General features: G+C 46.5%; 1 protein-coding gene across 4 annotated transcripts in view; it reads right to left on the bottom strand.

The window, feature by feature from the left end:
- Positions 1-17,954, bottom strand: part of AGO3 (argonaute 3, RISC catalytic component) — a 30,782-nt gene extending 12,828 nt beyond the window's left edge. For all 4 annotated transcript variants that reach the window (XR_005841611.2, XR_001469913.4, XR_001469914.4 and 1 more), the window contains exons 1-16: positions 17,669-17,954; positions 11,754-11,925; positions 10,220-10,340; positions 9,374-9,582; positions 8,226-8,362; positions 6,877-7,011; positions 5,632-5,719; positions 5,343-5,490; positions 4,928-5,047; positions 3,868-3,990; positions 3,519-3,652; positions 2,905-3,089; positions 2,477-2,636; positions 1,230-1,320; positions 706-900; positions 244-378 (exon numbers count right to left, since the gene is read on the bottom strand). Coding sequence is in view for 1 of the 4 variants with exons in the window: in NM_001030900.2 (NP_001026071.2) it covers positions 244-378; positions 706-900; positions 1,230-1,320; positions 2,477-2,636; positions 2,905-3,089; positions 3,519-3,652; positions 3,868-3,990; positions 4,928-5,047; positions 5,343-5,490; positions 5,632-5,719; positions 6,877-7,011; positions 8,226-8,362; positions 9,374-9,582; positions 10,220-10,340; positions 11,754-11,925; positions 17,669-17,687 (2,172 nt within the window). In the remaining 3 variants the exon portion in view is untranslated. The remainder of the gene's footprint in view (positions 1-243; positions 379-705; positions 901-1,229; positions 1,321-2,476; positions 2,637-2,904; positions 3,090-3,518; positions 3,653-3,867; positions 3,991-4,927; positions 5,048-5,342; positions 5,491-5,631; positions 5,720-6,876; positions 7,012-8,225; positions 8,363-9,373; positions 9,583-10,219; positions 10,341-11,753; positions 11,926-17,668) is intronic.
- Between the last annotated feature and the right edge of the window lie 1,752 nt (positions 17,955-19,706).

Consider the following 19,706-nt stretch of genomic DNA (forward strand, 5'->3'; position numbering starts at 1 on the left):
GAATCTCAGAAAGCCAGAAGAGCTGCACACATGTAGTGCACATAGATACTGTAAGAAAGCCTGATGGTGGTGGTTCTGTTTTTTTAATTTATTTAAGGTCATTGATTTTTCAATTTGGTGCCACATTTTGTGCCAACCAATTCAACATATTCCCCCAATGCAAACAGAATCAGACTGGCAGTGAAGTCCACGCTAATATTTTGTCTAGCAGCTGACACCAAGCTTGAGCAGGACAACAATTACCCTCTCTGTTCTGTCAGCACAGAACAACCGTGTATGATGTCGTTTCTGCACCACAATATAGGTTATTCCAGGCTGGTAATCCTTCTCCAAACTGATGCAGGCTTCTCTAATGGCTAGCAGTTCGTAGTACAAAACCTACAAGCACAAGAACAGAAAGGGTTTTCCTTACATTATACTCTACACACAGCACCTAATTAACAGTTTGTAGTTAACACTAAGGTCAGCTGTGCTACACAATTATTGACCTCAGGAAGTACTGAGAAATATATTGTTTCCCAAGAGTAAGAGTTGTTCTTCCTAGACAGCAAGGAAATAGCAACTTCTCTTACCCAACACCCTTAAGAAACTCTCCTAAAAAGGCTCAATTCTTTTGTGGTACCTCAGCACAAACAGAAGCAGTACAGCTTATTCCAACAGGAGGGCAGGAATTCAGTGTTTCAGACAGCTCACAAAGGAACCAACCTGTCGGAACTGTCCTTCAGAGACCCCGTCCCTGTAGAAGATGATACGTGTGGGCTTGAAGCGCGTTGACTTGTAGAACTGGATGAGAAGCTCCCTCACCATGGAGGCCAGGTCTTGGATAATCTCCTGCCGGGGCCGCTGAACTCTCACCGTGGCACAGTATCGGCTTGGATGAGCATCCATACTACCTACAACCTTCAGGAGAACGTTGCATGACTCAAAGCGACAAGTGCAAACCCATAGAAAACACTCTAACATCAGAAAGCAGTATTACTGCCTCTATATTACGTCTGCAAAAACGTTCTATTTAACACGATTGCCTTGATTTAAAAATCAAAATGCAATGAGACCAAAGTATCAAGCAGTATTTTTCTTTTAAAGACAATTTTTAGTAACACTAGGAATATGTAGCAAGAGTTGGCATAAGCCCTGAAAGGCATCTGACAAACACAGGCCATGAGTTGCATTTGCTGTTCTAACATTTACCCGAGACGAAAGAACAACGTTGATTTAATAAAACTTACAGCAGCTATGGAAGGTTTCTTTCCATCTCCAGCAGGAGGGTGAGTGACATCAGCTCCCAGAAAGATCACTGGCTGCTGGAACACAGAAGGGCTTCAAAAGAAAAAAACCACACTGTCACACTTGCAGATGAACAGTTGGTGCTCAATATGGGGCTTTGTTTCTATTTCAGCCACACTACACAGAGAGACTTTCTTATCAGGTACTCTGGCCAGACCTAAACAATGAGATCTTTGTGTGCAAGAAGTAAACTTCCACAACACTAACGGTCATTGCGAAACACGTTGCCACCGAACTGTGGGCATGCCTCTAGGGGAGAAAAGCCAAAGAGCTGCACCTCAACAATGCAGGCAGTCTCTTACAGAAACCATTATTCTACCATTTGATTCCGTTAGTGCTGGGAGGCCAGAGCTCCACTTCAGTGGTGCCTCAGCCATGCAGCAGATGGCTGTGTGCAGCAGCATACACACTGTTCTGGCTTACAGGAGACAAGCACCAGGATGATCTCCCAGTCCTCCAAGATATTCTTCCATGCACCACTTCTTCATGCTTAAACTCAGATTCCATTCTTTCAGGAATCCCCAGGAAAGAATCCCTACAACTTGCACTCCAGAAGTTTTTGTCTGCTTTGCATGATGTATATGTCCACTGTTAAAGAATTGATATGCTCCTAATAACAGTTAGTGACCACCAGAGCTGCTTGTCTTCAGGACTGATAGACTGATTTGTGCTTCTTCAGAACAAAGCATGTAAGAAAGAGGGAGCACACATGGCTTAGACTCAAACTCCACTGAGGGCTTCAAAGCAACTGCAACACATGCACAGAGATTACCCTTGTAAAGGATGAGCGTGAGCTGAACTGCTTAGCCTAACAATGGGAGAGAAGTAGGGTGCTTTCAGTATACTTCCATCCTTACTGACAGCACATTGGCACGCTAACCAAAACTTAAGATTGTTCTGTGATGATTGGCATACTCCTAAACCTGCAGAAAACTTCTGACTGTACCAATATTTCAGCACCTCCAGAACTGCAGCTGTTCAAGTTTTTGATACTGATCAAGCATGGAAAAAACACCTGAGACTTCACTCGCAGGCCAACAACCATTCAGGGCCCACACAAGAAGAAATGTCATTCTCACTCATACCACACACTACCAGAAGGATAATTCTATGTATGTTTTGGCTACAGTTAAACGTTGGGTGCTAAGTATCAACAAAAACCCAAATACACCTCCATGCAGATTCTTACCGTTGATGAGGTACAAGGATGTTATTGATTCCTCCTAATTTAACGTTAATCTTCAGGCACAGGTTTGAAAGGGTCTGTGGAGATGTTTTAATGACATTTTTGACTTGAACACACTGCGTGGCCATTCCCAATAGCGTATCTCCCACACGCTTCACCTCCGCTGTGAAACAAAAATTAGGATCCAAACTGAGTCCCTCTGAAACGATTGCCATGTTTCGATCTTAACTTACATCACAATTGGAATGTACATAGTCTGTAAAACAACTTTCTGTTTAGTTGAATGCTCAGACTTGCTTCCAACTGATTTCAACTTCAGACAGTACTGGCTTCGAATGTCTAATGAATGCTCCAGAACAGTTTTCTAACACGTCATGCATATGCTTGAATGATGCCTCACCAAACAGGTAAAGTCCAAGGTATTCCCTTACCGTACACCGGTGTTTTTCCTGGCAGGATGACAATGATGAGCTGAAGCCCTGAATAGGTGTTCTTGAGGTGCCGAAACATGGGCTCCACACTGTCTGCACCCTGGGCGTATTTACAGAAACAGGGCTGGCCTTGGATCGGCATCCCTGCGTCCTTGGAGATCTTGCGCAGCTGGTCTGTAAAACCCCTACAGATAAGGAGTTCACTGGGTTTTTGCATTGGCAACAGCACACAACAACCAAAGCAAAAGCAGGCAGAAGAACTCTGTTACTCATATGAAGAAAAGGATTTCACATAGCTTTCAAAGTAGCATTTTTGAAGCACCCATGTGGAGGCCACATGGCTTTGAAAGAACACAGGTCAGAATGGAAAAGAGCAAATTTGGGGGCTTTTAGTAGTCCGTTCACGATGCTAAACGAAACTAAATGCAGAGCAGCAATATCACAAGACTCAAGCAGTGTTTTGACTGTAGCTTCCAGAAAGAAAGGAGCTTGGATTCTCCCCTTAACATCTGAGATGATTAAAGCCAGTAAAAAAAAAAAAAGATTGGATCTCTCACGTGCATGTTTTCACTAAATGGCTTCACTACAAAAGCCTGAACTATGACATGCCTTACTTCAGTATTTCTTCTCTGCATTGCCTCTGCGTTGCAAAACAAGCTATAGCCCACATTTTGATCTCAACACCAGTGTGGAATTGCTTCCCTCGCATGTCCCAAACTCCATGGCTGGGGGTTGCCACCGTTCGGTTCTGCAGGAAGAAACAACAGAGCAATATTCATGTGAGTGAAAGCAAGGAGGCCTATGCTATGTACTGTTACAAGAGAAGAGAAAACAAAGCCTGCAGTTTAAACTCTGATCCCTGTACTGCACAAGGCAACTGGAGTGGTCAAAAGAGCCAACACACTTGGGAAATCATGCTTTAGTAATCATAATAGAAGCAGAATTAAAAGGTGAAGACCTCACCCGTCCTCCATACTGCAGCATGGGTGCAGGGAGCACGCGCCCCGTCACGTGGGCCATCTCATCCCGGACCTTGAATTGGAACTCTTGAACAAATGGATCCGCATCGTAATTTGCACTTCTCACCTAGAAGAGTTTTTCCACGTTACATAAACATAATTCATGTAACAAATTATTACAGCTCCATTAAAAAAGCCTAATAGGAACGCTGTGGAAATGTTCTACAATCCCTCTCTCTCCTCATTGAAAAAGCCTTAGATTCAACTGCTTATGCTCAGCTGCCACGAGATACACTGGATGAGATTTTCTGTTCCCTTAGTTACTCAAGGGGCTCAATTGTAATATGCTCATCCAAGAGCATTTTGTTTGCACACTGAATAGATCAAAAAGCATTTTCCTTAGGAAATAAGTGCACCTCAAATTAAATTAACTCCTTTAATTACTGCACATTTTTGTCTTCTGTATTTTTCAGAAGTCTTATTGTAATTGAAAAACGTTGGTTCACTCGTCAGCTCAAAACCAGACCATTTCAAATCTGTTTATAAGAATATTCAACCAAAACCACTTAAATTTCACATTCTGAGTCAGAGAAAACACTACTGCTGGGGGCGGGTGAATTCAGCAGCAGATAGGTAAGAGATAAAGACAGTGGAGTCAGTGAGTGACAACATTTAACCTGTACTGGGGAAAGCAGTCAAACAGTTGAAAAAACAAGACTGAGGCTCGGGAGACCTAGATTCACTTTTCTGTTATAGATCCCTTGTGTGATATTAAGCAGATTTCAAAATAGTAATGTGTAATGCCAGGATGCTAAAAGGAAGGAATGAAAGGCTCACATTATTAATTTAAGAATTTTTTTTTACAACAAAAAGGTTTGTTGACATGTGACCAGAAGCCACTGATCCAGGAAACCTTCAACAGCACAACCGAAGGCACTGCTTGCCAATAAGGCAGTCAGTTATGGCCTGCTAGATGAGTTGCCAGGCTGGGGTTAAGGCAGGAGCGTGGTCCAGAACATCAACTGCTGAACAGCATCAAGTCAAACTGAAATTGAAGAACTCACCAATCTGCTTATTTCCTCTTGCCTATCTGGAGCAGACCTTGCTGTGGCCTTTATCATAGTTGATGTCTGATTGTCTGTTAGCTTCTTGATACACCGTTGGCCAGCCACAATGTTACAAACCTTGCAGAAAAATCAGAAGCATTAACACACAGAGCATTTAGAACCAGATCCTGACATATCATACTTAGAGAATTCTACAAACCTCCAAAGTTTTTCAGCAATTGCACACTTTCACTTAGTTCTCATCTTTCAAGCACTTTAAAAATGTAGTCATTAGTGAAATAAAACAAAGAGCATGCAAAGAACATGTAAACATGCAAACACACCTGCACTGCAAAGTGCACCACTTCTTCACATTCTGCAAAAAGACACTGCCTACCAATAACGAGCTGACTTATCAGAATAAGTTCCTTACTTCTAAAGGCAGGTAGGTGTGTTTCTGTTCCTGTCCCACTTGCAGGCAAGGCAGATGAGGATACTTCAGCTGGAGGTTGTATTTCTCTCTGAAGTACTGTGCTACTGTTCTCTCCACAGTCTGGCCATTTTCTAACTGTAAAGGAAAGCTGGAGAGAGACACATTTTCATCAGTCAAAATTATTAATAGCTTAGCAATTATTAGCACTCCCAGAATGCATAAGATTAGCTCCCATTAGATACTCAGTGCTAAGTTACTGCACAGCTTACTCTGACAAAAAGCATCTTACGTTTGATGACTTGCAGGCCTCCTGGTTACGTTACAAACACGGTATTTCCGCCTCATCGTTCCACAATGAGTCACTTCTACCTTCAGACCTGCACAGAAGTACCAAAAAACCTGACGTCACAGCCACACAACTTGCACAGGAGACACAAGGGTTCTTATAAAAGAGTGTGTTCTACCCCAGCAGCCTTCATGGTTGGAGCTCAAACAGTGAAATACGAGGCATTATTCTCTACATGTTTTTCTTAAATTACAAGTGGACTTCTAACTAATCAGGTATTTTCCTCAAAAACAAATCATGCTGTATACTATTGAGCATCCAATGCCATCTGAACTCCCCGAGGGCAAAAGCAGATTCCTTTTTTTTTGTTCCTTTTTCCTAGCCTTGTAGCCATACTCTGTCTGTAACTTTTACTTTCACTGGCACCCCAGACATTGCTCTCTATGGATGTAAGAAGGAGGCATGCTTGGACTACTACATGTGTCCTAAGAGGTACATTTCCCCTCCCCAGCTAATGACTATGCCATGAATATATTGCCTTGCAAATATAGTTGAGATTTATTTTTCTGCTGGCCAGTATTTCAGCAGAGTCCAAGCTTTCATCAAGTCACACAAGTATCCCAGAGCAGAGCTCCGAACAGCTGAACTCTTTCAAGGCTCCTCTCTCTACAAATCACACCAGAATGAAAGGATACGGGAAAATGCAAAGCAAAGGAGCATATATGGAGTGAAACTACACTAAACAGTAGCTTATGCAATTCCTTTGGAATGGAATTTGGCCTTCAGCTGCAAGTTATCAAGTGGTACTTGTTTTTCCATACAGCAAACAGTTATTAGAAGTCACTGCAAATGGCATACTTTCAAAGAATCAATTAAGTTAGCTTCAAAATCAATGTTCATTTTGCCTCAGCATTTAAACAGCGGGAGACCTACAGCACAATACCACTGCAACCTCAGTGACCCCTGCTTCTAAAAGGTTACCAGCCAGCAAAGCAAAGCTGCCCACCGCCAACCAGGCAATGAATGCTTCCTCCTTCTCTCTTCAAGCCCTGGGAACATCTCTATTTTGCATCTTTCCTTCCTGCAGAACTACACTGCCTCGTTCAGGACGAGAATTACTAATGTGATGTACTGCAGTTCTCCTGACAGGTGCAGGTCTCTTCTGATGCGTGATAACCAGGGGGGTTTCCAGTTAAACTGAGTCCCTACAATGACCCTAAGGGACAGGATAGACACATTTCTACTCACCCTTTATCTCTTTGGTGAATTTTACCCGATGAGAATCAGTCAGAGGTCTTGGTTGTTCATCAATATTATGAATGTCAAGAACTTCACACATGAACTGAATCACAGGTTGTGCTTTGTAGAAGGCAGTGGCAGAAACTAAAAGGAACAAAATACCAAGAAAACCAAAGTCAGAATGCCCTGAAGCAGCAGAGAAATGAATGTTTTTTTTCAGATTCCAAGTAACCCTCAAGAAAATGCTGCGCAGCACTCATTTCTTAAAACAGATCAACGAGCCTTCCAACAACCACAGTGACACATCAGTTTCCAGCATAGTCATCCTACAGCTGCTTCGCATTTCTAGGTTTTGGAAAGGTTTTTCCCCAGATAACATTAATTTCTAGAGAGCTGTAATGTCCTGAAGAGACTCTGTAGTGAGCTACGAACACAGCCAGCACCCATATCTGTGCTGAAGACTTTCTAACGTGTAAAGCTGAGACTGTTCAAGATGCAATATGATTTCGTCAATGATACGATCCGCCCACTGACTGAAACAGTATTTGTTAGCCACATAAGCACTGTTTTAACTACACACAAATTATGTTAGCATAGTAATTAATGCAACCTTTGGTCTACCAGCATCTCTTACCATCCTGAAAACCAGTGACCAAGTCACATTAAGTGACAATACTGCCTTTAAACAAAACAGCTGACTTGTTCCATGGAAGTAAGAATAGTCCGCTTAGAAAAGTTATAAGCAAGTGATAACTTTTAGTAAGAAATGTGGCACAAACTACAGCCCAGCATAGTAAATATAATCCATATGTTTAAAACCTTAAATAGCAGCAACACGAGACAGCTGACAAGCACTTCACAGAGCTCCCAGATCTCCTGTATCAAAACCACCACATCCCTGTGTTAAGGCAACAGAACATTCTTCAGACATGCGTCACTCCAGCAGGCTGCCAGCCCTACACGACACACTGCAGCCAACGCCTCCGGATGCTGATCAGTGAATGAACACACACAGCTCACACCCAGAGACCAGCAGTGTGCAGCTGCACTCCCACAGCAATGCAAATGATGGAGAAACACTTTGCAAAGAACCCTGCACGAGCTTCAGCATCAACAAAAGCACGTGGTGGGGTTCGAACATCATCTTCAGAACCTCAAACCACAACATGAGGTCATCAACCCATAAGCTGTAGGTTAAAGTCAAAGTTCTTGACTGTCTCATTCACAGCATGGACTGAAAAAAATCATCCAAGAGTAACTGCTGTGCTTTTTAATGCTGAGACTGATGGAATTCCAAGGTCACTTGTATTCTTGGAGAGAAGTCCTCCCTTCACTCTTAGCTCTGAATCTCAACTTACCATCAATGTTGAGCATCATCTTCCACATGGCAGGCCGGACAGACTGATGGAACCCAAACCAGACCTCCCTGCCCCCCCCCAAGGGGTGATCATAGCCTTCTGGAGCTGAGAAGAAGGAGCGGCCCACAGGGGTATACCTGGTGAAAGAAGATGAGCACACCTTTACGCTGCCCCTTTCCAAACATAAGATAAAAAAACTCTGTCATAAGATTGTAACAGTAATATTTTGTTGGAATTTTGTGCACGAGGAATCTCTGTCAAATTTGAACTACACTCTCAATGCTGATGTTCTCATTGCTTTTAAACACAGACAAAACATTTACTTGTTTTTGCAACAAGGAAATTAAATCTTGTTTTCTGATTTTCAACTTCAGTAAAGTATAACTTCTATCACAGCACAAGCTCTGCACAACAGCACACTGGGCTGATCCTCGTACTTATCATTTTGCATATTTTACCAGCAAACTTCTCTCAGTATACACTGCATTAAAATGTGGTGGTAACCAAGAACTAGAAAAACTAATGCTTCCCAAGCTGCTGTTCACAGATCTCCAGCCTTAAGCTTAGGATTTAGGGTAGCTGGAGAACATTTCCAGTTACACCCAACAAAAACCACCAGTGCAAAGCCACCATACTGGCTAGAGCCAGCAACCACAAAGGAACCCCAAGTGCCCAAATAAAACAAGACTGATATAGCCTTCCCTAATGTTTCAAGGGTAACAGGCATGGTTAGGACAGGTATCTACTCTCAATTTCAATGTATTGAAATCACAAGAAGCATGCACCATTGCTGGGTATATCAATGAATTAGAAAGACTCATGCTTTCAGACAGTCACCAAGTGAATGCTATTTGAATCAACTGAAACAGAAAACGTGGGAGCAGTGCTACAGCATCCTGTAAGCTGTCTGTATTTCAGCACAGACCTATTACAGGCATCTCGCTTCTTGATCTTTTCAAACAAGCATATCACCTGCTCTGGAGTTTAAATATCTACAGAAATACATGTACATAATTAGCTTCTATCTCCCCAATTCAGCTCATCAGCTGTGCTGTGTGAGGGAACGATCATTCTTTCTTTTCAGGATGAAGGTGTCCCAATGGGGATCCCTCAGGTAAAGACAGACAGCAGGAAGACAGTGAACCTACTTCATGGAGGGCAGGTGTCGTAGCACCACATCGACAGCATGAACAGGGTTAGTGCTGATAGGTTTGTCTAGTTCCAGAGGCTCAGGCAAGGTTCTTCCTGTCAAAACTTCATGCAGCAAGTGCCAGCTCACCCGAGAAACAAACTTTATTGACACTTTGAAGGGACGATCTTTTCCACCTTCTCCTGGCAATGTCACATCCAAATCCACCTATGTGGGCAAAAAAGAAATAGCAGCAGCTGAATTCTTGAGTTTGCTAGCCTGTCCTCTCTATTTAGTATCCAAAACAAGAGGCACCGCTGGAAGAGAACCATTTTCTTAGCATTTATTGAGCTGGAAAGCTGGGAAAGAAGCCTATGTAATGTGAAGTGGCCTCAGCTCTTGGGATCAGCCTAAGAGAAGGGATCAAAACACTTGCTTTCTCAACAGCGGTTTCAAAAGCATGGTTCACTTTGCCATCATGGCTATTAATCACAATGAAATAGCTTCCCTGTGCAGCAGGAGGGCACAAAACGTGTTCTTCAAGTCTCTGGCTTTCTGGAGGTGGCCTCTGAAGCTCTGAGTGTGTGCTTAGAGCACCCTCACCCCTCCAAATTGTACAAGACCACAACACTTATGGGAAAAGCACTTAGTAACAACTTTTCAATACAGTATTTAGAAAATAGAGTTTCAAGAAAGCTTTTGGGCGTAACTTTGAAAAGTAAATGGAAGAAGTTAGAAGAAACAAGTCTCAATAGCTCAAAACTCCCCACCAATCTGTTAAATGTCTCTTAAAAGTTGAACTGGGTTTTCTTTTGCTTTCCTGAAAAGCTGTCACAAGTACCATCTGTATCTCCAGTTATCTTACCCCAGTAGTGGCCACAGGAAGCGGGTTGGCTGTATAAAGGCTTCTTTTCCCATCATAAACTGGTCGACGGTCCCCAAATATCGTCACTTTAAAATGCTGCACCATTGAGTCCACCACCTCCCTAGAAAAAAAGTGGGTATTCAACTTGAAAATGTTTGCAGGGAAGTTTCATACTGGAACAGGCTGATATTCCAAGAAGGGCCTTCTCACATCACAGCTAAGGTAAGAGATCAACACTAACAAATAAAACCACGACCAATGCAAAGGCTTCAGAATCAGAAAATATTTTTGCTGAAATAATTTCAGGAGGTAGAAATGACTGAGGCCTCTCTTTAATCTTTACTATACAAGCAAAGGTGCACTTCCCTGGGAAGAAAGCCACAAGCTACTAGGAAAACCCAGTACAAGTCCACCGATGGAATTAGCACTGGTCCATGGCAGCGGTAGAAGTTAATTGCACTGCATACCTAATAACATCAATCTGCTCTCCAACTAACAAGCCTTGGATTCTGCTTCCATTGCATAAAAAACTAAGGTGCCCCAAGTCTTTGCTCTGTCATTAATTATCTGAAGTTTTACAATAACATCAAATAAAAAACAATCAGATTTGTGCACAGTTCAGTCAGTTTTCTTTGATGCTGATGGCTATAAAGAAAATAGTAACCTATAGAAAACAGATGCAAGCACTGAATTTACACTTGAGATGAAAGTCTGATGATGTTTTGTTTCTTCTTTCATGTGGAAAAAAAGCCTTCTTGATACAGGCAACACATGCACCACCTGCAAAGGGACTTTTGCAGTACCTCTGAAATACGCCTTCAGCTTTTGAATTCTCTGGAGATTCTTTGTGTTTCAGTGGCACTGCAGCCCATCTTCATGTACTGCAATTCCCTCATTCTACAGAAATTACACATTTTCCTTCTGAAGCGTATACATAACCAGCACTCTTGCAAAGCAGAAGCTTACTCATATGCCATTTCCTGACCAGGCAATATTACCCTAAAGCACTTCATCACAACAATAAACACCAGCTTCCTCTTAGGCAGGGCTCATGGCAGCACTTGCACCTCTCAGGTGGAGTTTGGAGAAGGCCAAACTCTCCACTCTGCACTTCTGTGTCACAGAAGTGTTAAAATTCAAGCTTTTCCACTGGCACCAAGCACAGCAATACACTAAAACCACCTTAAAATAACTGCTTAGTGCTCAGTTATCCACCAGAACAAGTCCAGCTGACTAATGGAAACACTTCAGGAGCCAGTATTTCTACCAGGAAAAGTCACTGCCTATGGCTGTGTCATATTTCTGATGCCCTGAAGAACAGAGGCGCTGCCGAAGCGGTCACAAAGCTGTGTGCCCACTCACGGCTGGCCCACATTACAGCACCTGGTCACAGCCAAACCGACCAGAACCTGGAGCAGGCTCTGTACCCATCTCAGGTTCTAAGCTACACAAAGGCTCGACTTGTTTTTAAGTAGGGAGACCTACTGAAGCATCACCAACAATAGAATTTAAAAGACGAATGTCACCTTCTTACCTGTTCACCCTCCGAGGACACTTATCTGGTTTGATATCCACCTCATAGAGGTAGACATCAATCTTTGGGATTTCAACTTGGAAGCAGTTGGCCAGCAGTTTAATGGGCTTGCCCATGGTGCCATAGCCAGGCCGTCTGGGCACCATGAGCAGGGGCTGTGCCCCGACGGGTCCTGTCAGAGAACAGAGCGACAGATTAGAAGACAAGCACAACAAACAACCTGCATTGCAAAGCTACAAGCCCATCTTTCAGTAGTTTTAAGATAGAAAAGGCTCCTCATAATTGTAAGATGCACTTGCTGGCCGCTCATTACGACTCACTAATGTACCTTCTCATTCTTCATCTTAAGTTGCAGAGAGGTCAGGCAGGCACCTGAGCTAGCACCTCCATTCAATTCAACATGTGACCAGGTGAGAATGTATTCTGTATTGTTCAGATGAGAGCCCTCAGCTCCAGGTCCTGGTTATTCATGCCTTACAAAACCAAACAGTAGCAAACATGGTCCACACTTGAGAACTTCTGCTGGTCACGCCAATTAAAAGCGCCCCTTTGTGTTGCAGCAATAAGAACAACGTGCTCTGCAGCCCGGCTTGCTCTGAGGTTTTAAGAATTACTCACCGTACAAATGTCAGAACGTTTGATTAAATTAGATAAAAGTTCTCCCCTTCACTCCCATTCAGTGACGCAGACAGCAATTCCTGCCCACTCTTTTCATAGAAGAGTTGAAATGTCAAGTGCTGGTAAAAAAAAAAAGCCTCATTTGTCTTTTGATTAATCCCCCCCCATTCCTGGAACAGGCTGTATTATTTTGAGGCAGGCTGTGTACTGACAATAGGTGAACACCAAAGCGAAGTTCCACTGTAATATTTGCCTGGCTCTACCCAGAAACCTACCCAAAAAATCCTGTGTGGGTTGGCTTCGAGCCAGAAAACAGAACAAAAACATAAAACAAGAGGCATCATTAAAAACACCCTCACAGCCCATGCTTATGCAAAACGAGTTCCAAGCATCTGTTCTCCTCGCTTTTTCTTCATTTTTAATACTATGAAATGAGTACAAGCAGCCCTACGTTTTACTCCAGATATATTTTCAGAATATAAGCATATGTGAAAAGTTACTACCAAACATTTGTGTGACAGAAGTGACTCGATAGCTTGTTTTAATACTAAAAGAACGCGCGTGGCATAGCCCGTGTATAGTTTTTATCTACAGGAAGCGTGAATAAAACTGCTGAAATGAAGATAATGAGAAGGTTCTGCCCTGTCCCCCACCCACACCTCGCTCTAACACACACAAGTTGTGTCGCTGCAGGTACAGGAACTGAGCTGGTCTGCAGAGAGCAGCGAAGGCTGCAAGTGCTGGGCCAGGGAGTGCAGCACAGCTGACCCCTGGCTGACCACGCTCAAAGTTCAGCTTTTCAGCAGAGCACAGAAGTGCTGGATGGGAGACAAAACCCCGCGCACCTTTATCCGCAGCGCTGCTTCCCATCGCCTGCACGAACAAAAGCCCGAAGCAAAGAGGTGGCGTTGGGTGCCACCCACGGGGCACACTCCAGGCACAGGGAAGCGATGCTGTGCACAGAGAGCACCGTGGGGAGCAGAGAACTGCGTATGAAGGCGGTGGGATTGGAGCCAACGGAGCTGCTCCAATCAAGGAACAAGGAGCACAGCTCTACACGCTATTCAGGAACAGTTTTTAGATGTTCTGCTGATCTGTGCAGGATCCCTCGGGCAAGTTCACAAGGAACACAAGCAAGCTGCAGCTCTGTTCTGCCCTGGCCCAGCACTGACGCCGCTGCAGTCACAGTGCTGCTCCTGGATGGCTCTGGTGACTCACAGCGCTTTGGACCCACGTCAGGTACTGCAAACGACCAAAGCCGAAGCACTAAATGCAGCACTGAGTGTGACTGACAGAGCTGCTCTTCCATGTATTTCACCATAGGGAGGCAAAGCACAGGAAATCTGTCACAGTGCTGTGCAGCACAGGACCACAGCAGGTTTGGGACCAAACCGCATGTGACAAACTGCTGCTACTCCACCTCTATAGCATCGGTACAAACACATGTTGAAAATCCCAGGAAAAGCAGCCATCGCTTATTATTGCTCATAGCAGCTGCTGAAATCAGAGCGTGTGAGCATCCTTCAGAACAGGAGAAGATCCTCCTGCAGTACGGAATGCAGTGCTTCCACAGAGCTCCCAGGGAAGGAAAGGAACCGATGCTGTTGGAGGGCTGAGGGAGGAAACTAACACATCAAAGAGCTGAGCAGGTGCTGAAATGGGTAACTGTTATTTGTGGGACACTCTGAAGAAAACAACCCCATCCTCAAACTATTTTGCCAAAGAGCTGAAGCTTGCAGATACACAAGAAATATGGTTCCTGGTTGGGACATGACATGAATTTCCAGGGGGCTCCATATAACCCCCCAGAACATGGAAAAGGCAGAACTTCGGAGCCAGATCCCCCACGTGAAGTTCCCATTGAAGCCACACCATTTGCCAGAGGGATGGGGAAGGCACCAGCAGCTCTGATGGGATGTGAGCCTGCACAATGACAGCCCTGATGAGGGCTGTGCACAATGGGCTCACATCTACTGAGCAACCAGACGGCACTCAGCACAGCACACACAGGACCTGCAAGTACTTGCAGCAAACCATGCTAAGGAAAACTGCAGCTTCTGGCATGCGAGGCAGTTTTACAGCAAGAAGAAATACTGCTTTCTAGCAAGATGCTAGCAGAAGATAAGGGCTTCCTTACATGATCCTCCTGTAGGGAAGGGAAGCCAGTACCAGGCCTCCAGCAAGAGATTAACCGTTTTCCCACCGTGGGCTTCAGCATTACAAAAGTTACAGATACGAGCAGACGATCAGTTAATAGCTTTGTTTTTGTGTACGAAGCAGTTCTAGACCTCTAAGCAAAGGGCGGCTGAGCAGTTCGGAGGCTGTGATGGAGGACACGACAGCTATGGGCTCATACGCAGATCCGACAGCCCCGGCTGCATCCAGCGGGCAGAGGACGGAGGGGAAGGATCCCCTTTCAGAGGGCCCCTTTCTGCTCAGGCTCAAAGGCCCAGCCTGCAGAGCTCAGAGAAAATCCTACCACAGCAAGACACGAGTTAACTCCAGACTGAAAAAACAGGGTGAGGAGATTCTATTTAAGCATTGGTTTCCATAATCGCGCTCCTTCCCTATGCCAGAAATCATGAATTGCCTTATTTCTGTAGCAGCAACCTCTCTGGGTGGCATTACATTATTTATGAGTAATACAATCCACGTTTTCTCAACATTCCTACTTGCAATTTAGGCTCTGCTTTAAAAAAAAACAACAGTTCCAGAGCATAAGTCATGTTAGAACTCATCGCGCCATCCATCCACCGCTGCTCTGCCTTCCAACTTCAGATGCAAGCAGCTCCCATTTCCCCATGTATTTCCTGAGAGCAGAACAGCAAGGTCCCAGACACGGGCGTAGGACTCAATTTAGAGCTACACTACCTGAAAATAAACTCATTTCTTAGTTACTGAGCAGCACCTCTTTAGGCACAACACTGGAGTGTGCTTCACACCACCGTTTCGTGTGTGATTGAATTCAAAGGACCGATAAATTAAGGGCTGATTGCATTGTTTTCACAAAAGAGCACCACAGCACAAAGAAGTGGGAAACAATGCCTGGTGAACATTAAGAACCAAATCAACTCACATCCAACTCTAACCTTGTCCTTACTTAAAGGTAAATGCTTCCCTTGGCACTCCAGTTACAAAACCTATCCTAATGCAAGAGAAAAATGCCTTAATTAGTGAGATCTCGCTGACCCCCTGGCAGGACACCCTGCTGCCTGTCCTCACTGCAGCTCCCAGCCTTGCGACCATTGCTGAGCTCTCAGCCCATCCCAGAATGCTCCAAAGCAGCAGTCAGATGCTGCCTCTCAGTCCTTCGCTGCAGGAATCACTGGAGCTGGATGCAGTGGGGGGCTGCTGTTCGACTGGTGTGGTTTAAATGCAGACCAGATGTGTCCAAAAGCCTCATATTCCTGTCATTTCTTTAAAACTGTCTTGGAAATGAGCTCAAGCTATATCCTATCTGACAATTAAACCACTATGGAAGTAAAGCAGAAGGGAAGAAACCATTTGTAAAGTTCGTACTCTGATTCCAACAGCTTCCACTGCAATTCCACTGAGGCGAAGTTCCATTGTAACTCACATCACACGCATTCCTGACTGGAGTAACTGCTGAAGGCACTTATGATTCATTCCCCCTTTCTTCTCAACCCCACCCACAAAAATACAACTTCTAATGGTCCTCCCAAGCCACCAGCCTCAACACAGCAAGGCGAACGCTCTGCATTCTGTCTGCCCTAAGCTCCTACAGAGAACAGACCACAAGATTAAATAACGATGCCTGCCATGCTTCTTTAAAAACACCACAATGGAGTCAACAGAACACCATGACACCTTGACACGAATAGCTCTGGACCTGGAAGGGACCATTTATGAGGTGTATGCGGACACGCAGCACTCTGACTTGACTTGGTCACAGCACAGAGCACCAACTCCACAGCAGCAGCGCTGTTACAGAAGCCCTCCTCACGCCTCCAGCAGAAGCACAATGCCAGACACCAAATTCACGCTGCAGCTGGGAGTTGTCTTCACTGTTCTCTGCTGATCCACCTTCTCCACTTCCTCTTCTGTGACTTTCCTTCATAGGAAAGGATGTACAACTGAATGCCCTTCCCCTGACGCAAGGGAACTTCAGCCCTCATCGCATGCTCACCATGGTTTGTGCCTGGCACTGCTGATGGCAGAGAGCTCCCAGGTGCACAGGGCATTAAGCAAGCATGAAAGCTCCTCATTACAGAGCACACGTGGGGAGGAACACCCACCCCCCAGAAGCAGCGCTGAACCACTTCAGCACACGGGGTAAAATCCATCACATTACAACCTAACCAGAGGGAAACTCATTCTAGAGAGAAAACCAACTCATTCCTGCACTGCTCTTGCAAATCTGAGCCCTGCTATGAGACAGCTCGAATCACGCCGGGTTATCACTGCAGTTTACTTAACACACACAGATTGTTCACATACCATCCAAATTCCACAGGACTGCTAAAATCCAGCACTCTCCTAAAATGGTTTCAAATCCATCACTTAAGCTCATTAAGCAAGAACACGGGTGGCAAGCTTTCCCAGCCAGATCCATCACGAAGTTAAACCTCTGTACAAACGCCAAAGGCACCTATGTGTGAAGAGCTGGGGTGGCCCCGCTTGGCAATGCCAGCTCCTGCCTCACCCCCACAGCACCCCAGGGGTCACACCTGAACGGAAGCCCTTCCAACACACCTAAATCCCTCCTCTAGGTCTCAAACCACATTTTAAACACGCGATGCACAAATAATGAGCCTTTGCTTGCCACGGTAACAGCCCAAACAACGAAGGCCCAACCGAGGGGCATCACATCCGTGGCTGTGGGGCAGAACCCCCCAAGATGCGTGCAATTGCTGCCAGGCCCAGCAACCACGGACACAACCGTACGTTCACCCACCAGGAGACGCCGACGGCGGCGTTCCGGGTGGCGATGCGCTCCGCGGGGAAAGCGGCGGCTCTCCGGGCGATACCCCGAGGCACCCCGCGCTGACGGGTTATGCAAGGCGGCTGCGCGCCGCGGCGGCCCGGGGCGTTACGAAACGCCGGGATCCGTTCTGTGTGCGTTCCCGGCTCCGGAGCGCGGGCGGCAGCGGGGAGGGCCCACCCGCTCCCCCGGGAGCCCCGCGAGGCCCGGCAGTTCCGCTCCGCTGTGTCGGGCCCTCGGGACGTGAAACCACGAGGCGGGGGCACGCAGCACCGCCAGCCGCCGCGGCCGGGCAGCGGCACCCGCTTCTCCCCTCCCGACCCGGGGCCGCTCGGAGCCCCGCTAGGCCGCTCACCTGCGCTGCTGATTTCCATTCATGGAGCTGGGTGCAGCCGCTCGGGGCTGCGGGCTCCGCCGCTGAGCTGAGCTGGGCCAGGCCCGGGCCCCGGTCGGGCTGCGCTGAGAGGCGGCGGCGGCTTCCCGCTCCCTTTAGGCCGCAGCCCGGCGCCTCTTCTCGGCCGCTCCCGTCCCCTCAGGCGGCGGCAGCGGCGGCGGCGCCCCCCCGGGCGGAAGTTGCGTGGCCGCCCCGCAGCCCCGACTCACGCTGCCGCCCGCCCGCCGAACCACAGGCCGCCGGAAGTCCCGCCCCCGCACGCCGAACCGTTCGCCCTTCCGGGGAGGGGCGGTGCTTCCGCGGAGGGCGGGAAGAGGCGGGGCCGGAAGTGTGCGAGGGGCCGCGCGGGGAGAGCGCGAGGCGGAGAGGTTGCCGGGCAACGGCGCTGTGGGCGGGAAAGACGGCGGGAGCGCCTCCGTGAGGGGAAGCGCGGGGCCCGCGGTGAGCGCTCCGCTGCTGCAGCCGGGAGCGGTTCCAATTCGACGCCGTGTCTGCACTGCAGCGTACCAGACGTGCCCCGTGGCAGCCGTTCAAGGGTTACGATGACTTTTTGGATTTGTAGCCGCCGTCCCAATGAATAATGCTGTGGGTTTTTTTAGTCATCGCCAAAAGAACAGCAACAAACGGAGCCTTGGCCTTTGTTCAGCTGAACCGCGAGCAGTTCCCATGTAGGGCCACAGCGCAGGGCCCTGCTCCCCTCAGCACACAGCACACACACAGCGGCCTGAAGCCTCATCCCTGTCCTGTGCTGCCCTGAGAACCCAGGGCTGCCTCCCGGCTTGTGTGTGTTGTTCCAATTTGCAGAGCTATGAGAGCATGGCTAGAGTTTGGGAGAAGAATAAAGGCTGACTGGCTAGATCTGCATACACTCAGAGCACAGGGCTGCCCTGTTCTGTGTCTGGCAGTGATTGTAAGCAGTATTCGGTACCGCTCAGCTATTGGAGGTGATATTGTAAGGGTTCTGAAAACATGGACATTTAAAGTAAACTACTAGAATATTTCCTCCGTTTAAATCCTGGAAGGGGAAATGGGATCACCACGACGCAGCCATAGGGCTGAGGGAGACGTCTCCATGTGGGCACTCCCTGCAGTCCGGGCTGCTGTAATTGGAGCCCAGCGCTGGAGCTCAGATGCCAACCCAACACCTGACACCATTACTGACACAGATCTGCTTTCCAGGACCTCAGACACAGCAGCACAAAGCACCATTTTCTATTACATCTCTCTCTTGGAAACAAGTCCCCTGAAACTGCCGAAGAAGATTCCTGCTCTGGAGTAGAACTCTTTTTATCAGGTTATAATGTTAAAAGCAGGAGAAGATGAACAGAGTTTGTAAGGTGCTAAGTTCTGAGTAGTACGTTCTGTATGCTAACAGTCCACATAAATTAGCTAACAAGTACGTGCATGCCATTGGCAAATGCTTCCCTAAAATCACTCCGCATTATTCAAAAACCCGGAGTTACAGCTCAACTGCTAAATAATTCAGTGCCTAAAGGAATGTCAATACATGTTTGTAAGGTAAAGCACAAACAGATCCACGGAATTCAGAGGATGGCAAACAACCTCCGCTTCTGTACCTGTGACACATGCCTAAGCTGCTGGCATGGCTTTGCAGAGGACTGTGAAGTTTGCAGATAATTCCAAAGCTGAGAAATGTAGAGATACCCAGAGGACAAAGTTTGGCCCCGATCCAAAAGGAATCTGAAATCTTTTCTTAAAGCATCTCAGAGCCATCTTTAGAGCCCTCTGAGCACGAAGTGAGCCTCACACAGAACGTGTGCAGATTCACAGCGGAGCCATACGGCCATTGGAAACATTCATCCACAGCCTCAATCCAACAGAAAAGGCTGAACTGATCGGACCATGGCAGGAGCGGGGTGCTCTGGAGATCAAACCCAACAGGTCTGCAAACAGCTGAAGTCAGCCCTACAGCAAGGGACTGTTTGAACAGAGAACAAAAGATCCAGGTAAAAACCCAAGTAGTGGTTTTACATCAGGT

The sequence above is a fragment of the Gallus gallus genome, chromosome 23, assembly GCF_016699485.2.
Source record: "Gallus gallus isolate bGalGal1 chromosome 23, bGalGal1.mat.broiler.GRCg7b, whole genome shotgun sequence".
In the NCBI taxonomy this organism is placed as follows: Eukaryota; Metazoa; Chordata; class Aves; order Galliformes; family Phasianidae; genus Gallus; species Gallus gallus.